General features: G+C 40.3%; 1 protein-coding gene across 1 annotated transcript in view; it reads left to right on the top strand.

The window, feature by feature from the left end:
- Nucleotides 1-104: 104 nt before the first annotated feature.
- HACD2 (3-hydroxyacyl-CoA dehydratase 2) overlaps nt 105-13,272 on the top strand; it is a 113,547-nt gene continuing 100,379 nt past the window's right edge. The window contains exons 1-2 of the mRNA XM_034659589.1: nt 105-303; nt 3,226-3,343. Coding sequence (XP_034515480.1) covers nt 149-303; nt 3,226-3,343 — 273 coding nt within the window. The 5' untranslated portion in view covers nt 105-148. The remainder of the gene's footprint in view (nt 304-3,225; nt 3,344-13,272) is intronic.

Here is a 13,272-nt window from a genome sequence, read left to right as displayed (position 1 = left end):
TTCAAGATGGCGGCCGCCGTGGGCGCTGTCTCTGGCTCCGCCCCGCGGACTCGGCCCCACCTCTCCCTCGTCTCTCTCCCCGCCCCCTCGCAGCGCCTTGTCCGGGCGGTGGTGTTCGCGCAAGGAGAGCGTGCTCCGGGCAGTTGACATGGCGGCAGCGGCGGCGACTGCAGCGACGAAGGGGAATGGGGGCGGGGGGGCTCGGGCCGGGGCCGGTGAAGGTGGCGGCGCGCGGAAAAAGAAGGGCCCAGGGCCGCTGGCCACGGCGTATCTGGTCATCTACAATGTGGTGATGACGGCGGGGTGAGGCCGGGGCTCGGGGAGGCGGGGAGCAAGCCGGTCCAGGGAGGGGGCTCTGCGGCCGGCGGAGCGGCCAGGCCGCTGGCAGGGCAGCCCGGGCGGTGGGTGTCAGGGTCCGGGCTCCGGGCATGAGGGCAGCCGAGTCGGCCCAGGTGCCTGCCCGGGATTCCCGCCTGCGCGAGGGGCCGAGCAAGTTCTCGGACACTGGGTGTGCCCGAGCTGGAGTTCCCAGAGTCCAGGGGGGGCACGGGGAAATCCGCCCTGGTGCTGGTCCCGAGGGCCTTGGGAGAACGGGTGGGCTGGTTAAGGGTCAGTCTTGGGGTGGGGCGGCGTGTCGGCTAACCTGCAGCGCCCGGGAGAGCCCCGGCGGCAAATCACGAATGCGAGCCATTTCCCCCAAAGGGAGTAGAGGGAGCTGTGGCTGCAGAGTGACCATTTATTTAGGCGGCTGTTTTTAAAATCCAGACTGAGCTTCAATCTGAAAGGTAATGGAAAAGCGTTCAAAGTTTTTGACCAGTGACATGAGCAGAGCTCTGCTTTAGATGAGTTGAGACTTTTTAGGATGGATTGGGGAGGGAAGGTGGAAGGCAGAGTTATTGGGGAGGAGGAGAATAGACCCTCTAAACAGGTTTTACCTCCTCTTGTTTCTCCCTCATTTTATTTCATCCCGTGTCACAGCAGGTTTTTAGTTCTAGTTCTGACACTGTGTGACTTGGATAAATCACTTTGCTTTTCTTGTCCTCCCGTTTTTCATCTGTAAAACTAGAGTTTGGATTGGGTGATCTCCAGGGTTCCTCCAGTTCTTTGATCCCGTAGTTTTGGTGCGGAGGATCACAAGATCAGACTATTTGTTATGTATTTTTTAAAAGATTTTATTTTTAAGTAATCTGTACACCCAATGTGGGGCCCAGACATAAAACCCAGAGATCAGTAGTCTCTTGCTCTACCGGCTGAGCCAGCCAGGTGCCCCTGTTATGTATTTTTAATTGTATTCATTTATAAAAGATTTTCCCTAACATTACGAAAATTTTCAAAGATGCAGAAAAGTTTAAAGAACTGTATGGTGAACATCTAGTTTTATTTCTTTTTAAAATAGGTACTACATTGGCAGGTGCATAATTCAAAATATACCCAAGAGCATACGTGAAACTTCCCTCTCACCCTTCCTTTCCATCCAGACCCCCTCCCCCAAGGTGCTAATTTTGTTTTTTTGTTTTTGTTTTTTTTTTATAAAGATTTTATTTATTTATTTGACAGAGATAGAGACAGCTAGCGAGAGAGGGAACACAAGCAGGGGGAGTGGGAGAGGAAGAAGCAGGCTCATAGCAGAGGAGCCTGATGTGGGGCTCGAACCCATAACGCCGGGATCACACCCTGAGCCGAAGGCAGACGCTTAACTGCTGTGCCACCCAGGCGCCCCCCAAGGTGCTAATTTTGTGATTGCTTCAGATGCTGATGAAAGCAAGTGTGTACACACACATACACCCTTTTTAACACAAATGACTAATGTCATGTTAGCATTTCAGCACCTTGCATTTTTCACACAAATATATATATATAGGGAGGATTGTAGACTTGATTGTTTCATTTGAAATGGCTGGTGTTGAAATCTAGGTTCAAAGAGGTTGTGACTTTGACTAGTTTGAGATCACTGAACTTGTTGGTAGTAGATCTGAATCTAGAATCTGTTTCTCTTGATTCACAGGCCAGTGGAGAAATAATACAGATGCAAGTTCTCTTTATTGTATAAATGGTCAGAGAGTGATTTTTAAAAGAACATTTCAGGAGTTTGTATTTATATGTACATTCTTGTAGGCAAGGCCATTAACACGAGCATTGGACTGGAGAGAGATTTTAAAGTACCCTGGGGAAGAAGGAAAGAAGCCTTTATTCTTGGGTGATGGAGGATGGGGAGTGGTGTCTTAAGCCAAGAAAGAAATTGGGATTTTGAGAGGAAAGTAGTCTTTTTTTTTTTTTTTTGGTAGGTTGCTAATGCTGGGACAGTTACACCATTAAGGAATTCATTTCTTTCATGAATTCTTATTTGATATCTTTGTATGATAGTTTCTGGAAATAACATAGACCATATATCCCATTGCCTAGTTAGGATTGTACATTTATTTAGGTAAATCTATTAATGCTTTCATGGAGACATACCTTAATAATAAAGGTGCATTTGTTTCACTATGGAACTGAACAAAAAAATTACAGGGCCTGAGAAATTCATTTTTGAGGACAAAACAGAAATGTAACATTCACAGTGATATACCTAAATGTTTCCCTGTTTTGTGTTTTGTATTGATCTGGCCTTTTTTTACTGAATTGATTTTGGGAATTCAGCTAAAAAAATCTGTTTTTCTTTAAAAAAAAAAAACAACCTTTTATTCTTATTTCATTCGCAGTTTTAAAAGAGTAGGGTATGGGTGTGTTTCTGTGAGATACTTGTGAAAACAGTTTAAAACATCTTTCCTCCACCCCGTTATTATTACAGGCCCTTTGGCTGCACAGGCCATTTAAAATTTTCCTTTAACAGCTTTTTTCTCTTGTCTTAGACTTTCTGGCACTTAATTTAGCTGCTGAAGGACCAATTTAGCTTATTCTCTTCGTTTTGGCCTTGTTCTCAACAGGCAAGTTTGCCAAAAAGCTGAGCTCCAGATGGGTGAGGTGCCACTGTGCTTTTGCAGAGCACTCTTGGTTGGGTGCTGTTGGTGGTGCAACATTTCTGTGCATTACAGCTTGGCATTTGAGGGCCATAGTTGATAAATCCCGGCTACTGATTCTTGAAGTCACCTTTAGCAGTATCTTATCGCCAAATTTTCTGTGGCCCCCACTCCTACTTAACTGTTTTTTTTGTTTTGTTTTGTTTTGTTTTGTTTTGTTTTGTTTTGTCTTTTTCCTGATTACTCTTTTTCCTCTTTCTCATAGGTGGCTGGTTATAGCAGTTGGTCTGGTCAGAGCATACCTGGCTAAGGGTAGCTATCATAGCCTTTATTATTCCATTGAAAAGCCTTTGAAATTCTTCCAAACTGGAGCCTTACTGGAGGTAGGTCCTGAGGTTTGTTGTTCTTACTGGTTTCTGTTGTTAAAAATTTGAAAACTTGCTTCATAGTATACTGTAATGTTGATGACTAGATTATCTTTTTGACAGTCTAGATAAGGTAAAATCTCATTTAATTTATATTACCTGGAATATAGTTTACACTCAGCTTCTATTGAAAATCATTTTTTAATTCTAGGGAAGTCCTAGGGAAGTGTTAGCAAACTCAGATACTTTCAGCAGCCAGCTTATAATGGAAATAGTGAAGCTGGTGAGTGTAGGATGTCAGACATGGTAGATACAAGAAACAGTAGAGGGGGCGCCTGGGTGGCTCAGTCATTAAGCATCTGCCTTCGGCCCAGGGCGTGATCCTGGGGTCCTGGGATCAAGTCCCACATCAGGCTCCTCTGCTAGGAGCCTGCTTCTTCCTCTTCCCACTCCCCCTGCTTGTGTTCCTTCTCTTGCTGGCTGCCTCTCTCTCTGTCAAATAAATAAATAAAATCTTTAAAAAAAAAAAAAAAAAGAAACAGTAGAGCCTGTCTACATGCATCAAAAATTTTTTCTTAAATAAATGTTCATTAGTTTCCCTGCGTTAAGAGTAACATATCTAGTCCTGTTTCCTGGGGTCAGTATATGTTAGCATTTTTGAGTTGCAAGTGACAGACATTCATTTCGAAGTATTTTGAGCAAAAGAATTTACTGGTTTTATAGTCGATAAAGATAAGTGTTAACTTACCAAATCAAAGGAACCAGCTCAGGCATGAGACCCAAGGATTTGACATTGCCAGACTCTTTCCATCTTTCATCTCTGTTTATGTCTATTTCTCTTTGAATGTTGGTCTTAGGCTCTCCTACTGCAGACTGCCTTCTCCACATGGTAGGAAAGGGGGGAGTTTTTTTCTCAGGATCTGTGTCACAGTTCTAGGGAAGCTTTTGATTGGCCTTACTTAGACCACATCACCTGCCTATGATGTGAGGTAGTTGATTAGCCCGGTCTAGGACATAATGCCCATCCTTCTGGCCAGGGGACTATAGGCTTTGTTAATGGAAAAGGAGGAATGGGGTAGCTTTGGGCACACAGAATCAATAGCTACCATAGTTCATAATGGTAAAAAGCCTTCAGATTGCCGCAAAAATCTGGTGTTCAGTTTCATTTCACTTAGCGTCCAGGATAAGCCCATTGCGACATTTGGAAGGATATTCCCTTTCATCTCCAGGATATGACATGTAATACCTTAACCTCTCACGTTCATATTTGAAACAGAAAGTTGTAGTTTTCCTTTTTTTGTTTTCCTTTCAGGAAGCAGGGGTTTCAAAACTCCATATATACACGTTTTAGGCAGATGGTATGGGGAGGTGAGCTTCCAGCTGCGAATTGAGGACCCATATTCTAAGTATGCTGGTTTTATCAATTTTGTGAATTTGAGCAAGTCATTTATCTCTTGTCCACCCCTTCTTATCTGTGAAATAATTAGGTTAAAGTAGATTTCCAAAGCCCCTTCCTGCCCTAACAGTTTGAATCTGAGGGAACTTCAGCAAATCCTTGTGTGGGCCATTTGTTAAACTTAGAGTTTTGATTTTTTTTTTTTTTTTTGGAAGGTGCCAATAGTAAGTAAGTAGTACTTTGCCTCTCCGAGCTTTGGCCAGCACAATTCTCTCTAGCTATAGAGAAGCAAGTTTGGGGCCAAGACCGTGAGAAACTGCTCCAGTGCTTGACAGGGTACGCAATTGCACCCGATTGGAATTCTTCAGTAATTTAAAGGGGTTCTATCTCTGTAAGCCTTTGTAATATTAGAAGTATAATTTTTTTAAATTTCAATATGTCTTAGGGAAGGTAGTGACATTAATATGTTTTACAAAATCCACTCAAGAACCAAATCTTAACACTTTGAAGGATTAGCCCACTTATCCCTATAGAATTTTTGACAGGGATTTAAGAAAACATTTTGGATTTTTGGTTTTATCTCTGTTTTCCCCACTCAGAACCAATTAGGTGACAAATCCCGGATTTGGTTTTGGGAAAAGGACTTTGCAAAATGAAGTGAGGACTCCCAAGAATAACAGGGAATTAGCCTTACAGTTGTCAGTCGTGGCAGTAGACCCCTCAGCCTGGGGCAAGAGAGCAGCCTTATGAAAACTGCATCTCCTGAGTTGTCTGTTAAGGAGGGTTTCATGCCTCCGCAACCTGTATCGTATAATAGTTACATGTGCACAGTGTTGTTGAATTACAGATTAGTTATTCTTCTGGGAATTATTCATGTTTGACAATATATCTCGTTTGCAGGAGGAGAAAAGGAGAGAATGATTCCAGGGAGGTTATTCATTTGTATCTCTGAATGCTCAATATACTTTTTTTTAATTGCAGTATAATGAACATACAGTGTTAATAGTTTCAGGAGTGAAATAGAATGATTCAGCAGTTCTGTACATTACTCAGTGCTCATCAAGATAAGTGTACTTTTAATCTCCTTTATCTGTTTCACCCATCTCATGCTACCACCAGTTTGTTTTTTTGTATTTAAGAGTCTGTTGCGGGGTTTTTTATTTCCCAACATTCTGTGTCTTTGATTTTTATTTTCTCTGTCTTTTTTGCATTTTTCTGCTTTATTTTGAATTATAATTCTAATATAGTTAACATACAATGTTGTATTAGTTTCAGGTGTGCAGTATAGTAATTCAGCAATTCTGTATAGTACTTAATGCTCATCATGATAAGTGTGCTCTTAATCCCCATCATCTGTTTCACCCACCCATCGCCCGCCTTCCTTCTGGTAGCCACCAGTTTGTTCTCTGTAGATAAAAGTATGTTTTTTGATTTGTCTTTTTTTTTCTTTGTTCATGTGGTTTCTTAAATCCCACATATGAGTGAAATCATATGGTATTCATCTTTTTCTGACTTACCTCACTTAGCACAGTACTCTCTAGAGTCATCCATGTTGTTGCAGATGGCAAGATCTTTTTCATGGCTGAGTAATATTCTTTTTTTTTTTTAATGATTTTTTATTATATTATGTTAGTCACCTTACAGTACATCCCCGGATTCCGATATAAAGTTCAATGCTCCATTAGTTGCGTATAACACCCAGTGTACCATGCAATACGTGCCCTCCTTACCACCCATCACCGGTCTATCCCATTCCCCCACCCCCCTCCCCTCTGAAGTCCTCAGTTTGTTCCTCAGAGTCCAGTCTCTCATGTTTCATTCCCCCTTCTGATTACCCCCGCTTTCTTTATCCCTTTCTTCCCCTACTGATCATCCTAGTTCTTATGTTCCATGGATGAGAGAAATCATATGATAATTGTCTTTCTCTGCTTGACTTATTTCGCTTAGCATTATCTGCTCCAGTGCTGTCCATGTTGCAGCAAATGTTGAGAATTCATTCTTTCTTATAGCTGAGTAATATTCCATTGTATATATGGACCACAGCTTCTTAATCCAGTCATCTGTTGAGGGGCATCTCAGCTCCTTCCACGATTTAGCTATTGTGGACAATGCTGCTATGAACATTGGGGTGCATATGGCCCTTCTCTTCACTACATCTGTATCTTTGGGGTAAACACCCAGTAGTGCGATGGCTGGGTCATAGGGTAGCTCAATTTTTAACTTTTTAAGGGACCTCCACACTGTTTTCCAGAGTGGCTATACCAACTTGCATTCCCACCAACAATGTAGGAGGGATCCCCTTTCTCCACATCCTCTCCAACAATTGTTGTTTCTTGCCTTGTCTATTTTTGCCATTCTAACTGGCGTAAGGTGGTATCTCAGTGTGGTTTTGATTTGAATGGCTGAGTAATATTCTTTTTGTGTGTTTGTGTGTCACATCATCGTATATGTATACCACTATAAATGAGGTTACTTGTATTTCTGTATGCTGAATGTTTTTTTTTTTTAAGATTTCATTTATTTATTTATTTGAGAGAGAACACAAGGACATGAGCTGGGGAAGGGGCAGAGGGACAGGGAAAGGGATAAGCAGACTCCCTGCTGAGCACAGAACCTGACAAGGAGCTTGATTCCAGGACCCTGAGATCATGACCTGAGCCAAAGTCAGACATTTAATGGACTGAGCCACCCAGGTGTCCCTGAATGTTATTTGTTAGTAGGTTTTGTGGGAGTTTGCTTAAAAAGCAAATAGAGATTACTTGTTGTTTGCAAGAAACTTCAAATTTTCTTAGGAAAATGTAACACTATGCTTTTCAAAAGATTTAACATTTACCATGCAAGCGCAAATGGGATGGAGTAGTATAATAAAATAGGTGATTTCGCTTTTGAGGAAATTAATGTTTTGCAAAATGGGTGGAAAGATATATTGAGTCGGTGATACAATAATATAGCTTTTTTGTAACATGGACACAAATCCTAATTTTTTTTTACATACTCATTGGGGAATGTCTTGAGTGTATTTTATAGATAATTTTGCAAGTTACTCCACAGGTGATAATTTGATTAAGTATGTATTCAAGTTGTTGTAATGTGTACTATGGAGGTTGAGCCCTTGCTGATAAAGAGCTTAAAATCTTATTGGGTAGATGATTATACTAAGACTCTTGGCTGGAGATTACAGAAACCTCCTTAACCAACTTGAACAGTAAGGGGACTTTATTATAAGTTTATAGGATGTTCCATGGAATCCAAGGACAGGGATGCAGCCTGCAGGGAACTCAGGGATTCCTGGTCCATCTCTTATCTCTGCTGTTCTCACTGTCTTTGTCTCTGATTCTTTCTTCTCTTCTTGCACACTGGTTTTCCTGGTTTCTTCGTCTACATGGCAAAAAATGGCAGTAGCCAAAAAGCACCTGAAATTTACTCCTGCAATCAAGAGATCAACTAGTTGGAAATAGAATCCTACTCCTAATTCCACATTCCCAATGAAGGGCCTAATTTGTCCATCTTGAATCAGGTTCTCATTCCTGGGCCAGTCACCTGGTAGACAGGAGCAAGGTCACATTAACCATATAGAAGTTGGAGGGGTAACTTCTAGAAAAAGGGGTGCTAGGTGGAAAGCCCAGTAAGTATTTATCAAGTACTGAAGCACAGTACAAGCAACATCATAGTGTACAAAATGATTTATAAATGACAGAAAATAAAATATACTGATAATCTTGTAAGCCAAGAGGTGAATGTATGGATAAATACGGTGTGTCTTGAGTTGAATCTTGAGTAATCCTGAGAGCTAATTAACATAGGTAGCAAAAAATATATTTTTAAAATATCATTCATTGATGAACAAATTTCTATACCATAAAGTTAATGAATTACTAATACATGTTATGACAAAGATGAATCTTGAAAACATTGTGCTATGTGAAAGAAGCCAGACACAAAGCACTACACATTATATGATTCTATTTTATGTGAAATGTCCAGGGAGGCAAATCCATAGAGACAGAAAGTAGATTAGTGGTTGCCAGGAGCTGTGGGGAGGAGAGAATGGGGAGTGACTGCTAATGGGAACAGGATTTCTTCTTAAGGTGATGACACTATTCTGGAATTAGTGATGATGATTGCACAACCTTGCAAACATACTAAAAACCACTGATTTGTACACTTTAAATGGGTGAATTTAGTGGTATCTAAATCAGATCTCAGTTTTTAAAAAATTCATCTATAATGAGCTGTAGATAAGTTTTCTTCTTTTTTTTTTTTTTTTATCTGTGATACTCATTGTTAAAGATAGATTATCTTTCCAGCTTTATTAGAATTGAGTTAAAGATTTAGAATTTAGTAGGGGTGCTTGGGTGGTTCAGTCGGTTAAGCGTCTGCCTTCGGCTCAGGTCATGATCCTGGGGTCCTCGGATTGAGTCCCACATCAGGCTTCTTGCTCAGCGGAGGAGACTGCTTCTCCCTCTGCCTGCTGCTCCCCCTGCATGTGCTCTCTCTCTTTTGCTTTCTCTCTCTGAGAAATAAGTAAAATCTTAAAAGAAAAAAAAGATTAGAATTTAGTAGATTGATGTTATGTTATGACAGTTTAAAATTTTCTGAGAGGGGCACCTGGGTGGCTGAGTCAGTTGAGGGTCCGACTCTTGATTTTGGCTCAGGTCATGGTCTCAGTGTCATGGGATTGAGCCCTAGGTCAGACTCCATGCTCAGCGGGGAGTCTACTTGAGATTCTCTCCCTCTGTCTCTCGCTGTCTCTCTAAAATAAATAAATAAATCTTTAAAGAAAAATAAAAATAAAATTGTTTCTGAGAGAATTTGGATTTAGTTAACATAAGACTGTAGACACGTCAAATGCTCATGAATGGATATGCCTCAGTGATTGGCAGTGTGATTCCAGTGGATTAAGGACTGCTCTGCAAAGACATTAATTGTTGAGACTGATACAGACCATCTTCAACATATGTACGTCGCTATATGTATCACTTAACCCACCAGTGTCTAGCTGGGAATGCCTACCGGACCACGGGAATTCCCTTTCCTTCCCATTCTCTTCCAGATCTTTCTATCATTTAGAACCCCCTCACCTACAAAAAGAAAGGGAGAAACACCCCAGTCTTATTTGTGATCTTTTCCTAGAGTAGGTCTAGAGCTGGGTCTGCAGTGACAGAACTGGTTCCAGAGAGGCAGTGGAGGAGAGTAGACAGCTTTTGTTGTATCTTCTTACCCCACTATCACTTTCCAAGCCCTGTCTCTGTAAACTGGTCTGACTCATTGTGCCTCACCTCACAACTCTCTTCAGACCCTTTAATGACATAATCAGGAAGCAGATTTTGAGTATTTCTCTAAAATGTGGCAAAATGTTAAGAACTTGTAGTGTCCTTAAGAAAGAGGGGGCTCCCAGGGGCGCCTGGGTGGCTCAGTCATTAAGTGTCTGCCTTTGGCTCAGGGCGTGATCCCACAGACTGGGATCGAGCCCCGCATTGGGCTCCTCTGCTGGGAGCCTGCTTCTTCCCCTCCCACTCCCCCTGCTTGTGTTCCCTCTCTTGCTGGCTGTCTCTCTCTCTGTCAAATAAATAAATAAAATCTTAAAAAAAAAAAAAGAAAGAAAGAGGGGTCTCCCATCTTGTCTCCCTGCCAGTTTTTCTAACTGTTTGCCTCAAATACTAGATGACTTTTTTCTACAGAGTTACTAGGAGGTTAAGTTCTGTGGCATTAGTATGATAGTATGCTTCAGGCATCATTGGTCAAGTTTACTTTTGTGTACTTGTCTGGGGACATGACCACCCTCTGTAATATTTTCCCTCCTTGTGAAAACATGCTAACTTCCCAATAATAATAATCCTAAAGAGGAAATTTTGAAACACAAGCTCTATGTACATTTTAGACTACCTTTATTATGAAGACTTGTTTTAAGAAAACAGACCTCTGAAAGAGACTTCTGCAAACCTAGCAGAGCAGTCATAGTGGGGATTTCTAACACAAACAGAAAGGACAACAGATCTCAGACAAGCCATGTTCAAAAACAATGTGAAAACCAGAGGTAAAATAGAACTTGGTGTAATTAATGAGTGTCACAACATTAGAAGGGAAGAGGGATCCTGTGGGAAACAACCCACGCACACAGCCTCACTATTTGACAACTCAGGCAAATAGAAGAAAATTGATACGGCATTCAATCAGGTAAGACAGCTAATGGCTGTGGAAAGAAGTGGGCAGAAATTTTTTTTTTAACGAAATGAAAATATTGATGGTATCAGTACAAGGCAGGAAGGATGCTATATAGTTCAGAGAAATAGGTGATACTAAAGAACAAGAAAAAGTGAGAATTCCCAGTTACAGTCTAAGATTAAATAGTTACAGAGTAGCTGTTGGGAGAGCAGTACAGAATATGTAGTGCAAAGTGGATCAGAGATACTATGTGTTGGTGGACTAGCTAATGTGTGAATGATTATCTGAACAACAGAAAAACAAAATATATGGGAAAGTAATGAAATTCAACAGACTAATAATAATATAATAGAACTGACATATCTAGAAAATGGATTTTGGTTATAGAGCTTGTCAAAAAATAAGGGTACCAGCAACAGAAAAGGTTAGAACATATTACTCAAATAATCAGGAAAAATTCTAGAAAACTTTTCTGAACTGAAAGACCAACTCAGTATGGTTATTGAGAGTATATGGAGTTACACACTGGAGCTGTTTTTCAAGAAAAAAAAAATCCTCTCCCTTCTTTGGCACCTATTTGTTGAATTTTTAAACTCAAAACAAAGATAAGCAATTTCAAGCAGAAAAGAGATCTTGAAATGTAATAGTAAAACAGCCTAGGACTTTAGACTTTGAAGAATAAAAAATCCACATGAAATTAGGAGAAAGCTTTAGGTTCCTAGGTAACCTTGCAATTTCCTACAGGTGGAGACATTTTGAAATACCTACAAAAAGTAATGAAACTGTGAAAGAATCTTATCGAAGGGTTTTTAACTCTTATGTAAATAAATAAAATTAACCAAGTATTTAGATTAGCATTGTCCAATAGAACATTCTGCAATGATAGTGTTCTGAATCTGTGCGGTTTGATGCAGCAGCCACTAGTCACATGTGGTTCTTGAGCCCTTGAAATGGGGCTGGTGGGACTGAGAAACTGAGTTGTTTTGTTTTTTGTTTTGTTTTGTTTAAGTAGGCTCCAACATGGGGCTTGAACTCAGAACCTTGAGATCAAGACCTGAGGTTAGATCAAGAGTCAGTTGGTGGCTTTACCAACTGAGCCACCCAGATGCCTCAAAAACCTGAGTTTTAAGTTTTATTTATTTTTAGTTTAAATTTCAGTAGGTATATCTGGGTAGTGGCCACTGCACTGGACAGCAGGGCTTTAGAGCCTGATTCAGATTGCAAGGTGTCCATTTGGAATTTCGTAAGATAATTCAGATCTTACCTGAGTGGAATGAAGTGGGAAGGAGAGTAAGCCAAGAAAGACATTATAAATTCTATGTCACTCCAGAGTTTAACTTCCTAATTGATAAGGTGAAAATAATGAGAATAATTATTAAAATATGCCGATGTCTTTAGATTAGGAAAAATCATTAGAAAAAAAGCAAATTGCAGATATTGGAAGAGGTGTGGAAGGATATATATTAAACTGCTACTGGTACTTATCCCCATGGAGGGTTGTCGTATTTGGGGGAAAATAAAAGGGAAGTTCTCCTCCTTACTCTCTATATTTTAGTGTGTGAGTATATCACTTCTGTGAATCCTGAAATAAAAAGAAGATCTAATAAATATAATATGTAATACATAATATAATAGGAAACAAAAATGAGAAAAACAAGATTAAAATGTTTTTTGAAAAAGGAAGAAAGTAGGCAGCTTAGGTAAATTACCTTGTAATTTATTTTATTTTATTTTATTTTTTTAAAGATTTTATTTATTTATTTGACAGAGATAGAGACAGCCAGTGAGAGAGGGAACACAAGCAGGGGGAGTGGGAGAGGAAGAAGCAGGCTCATAGCAGAAGAGCCTGATGTGGGGCTCGATCCCACAATGCCGGGATCACGCCCTGAGCCAAAGGCAGATGCTCAACCGCTGTGCCACCCAGGCGCCCCTACCTTGTAATTTAAAGTGAAGTACACACAAAAGAAAAACAAAAATAAAGTACAGAATTTTACATCTGTTGTTAAAAAGGAAACAATAACAGTAAACCTACAAGATGACTGAGTGTAGCACAAACTCATCATTTCTAATGTGTATACAAATAGACATTATTTTCAAAATAAAAAGTTATAGCGATGGTTAACAGTTTAAAAAAACAAAATTCAGCAACCTGTTGCTATGAAAGACAAGTTTACTGGAGGACAAACCAGTCTGCCATGACCAAGCATACAAGAAAAGCAAGACCGCCCAGTTACAGCATAAGATAAAGTTGATATCAGAGCAGAAGCCAAAGAGAAACTGGCAGAGTTCACAATTTGTCATGCAGGAGGAACATGGCAAACACGTTGGTGGAATTAGTTGATGGGTAAATGAATATCATAGAAAAGCTGGCAGAAATGTTACAGAA

The sequence above is a fragment of the Ailuropoda melanoleuca genome, chromosome 1 (assembly GCF_002007445.2).
Source record: "Ailuropoda melanoleuca isolate Jingjing chromosome 1, ASM200744v2, whole genome shotgun sequence".
Lineage (NCBI taxonomy): Eukaryota > Metazoa > Chordata > Mammalia > Carnivora > Ursidae > Ailuropoda > Ailuropoda melanoleuca.
The sequence above is the reverse complement of the archived record's forward strand: the minus strand, read 5'-3'. Positions and strand labels throughout refer to the sequence as shown.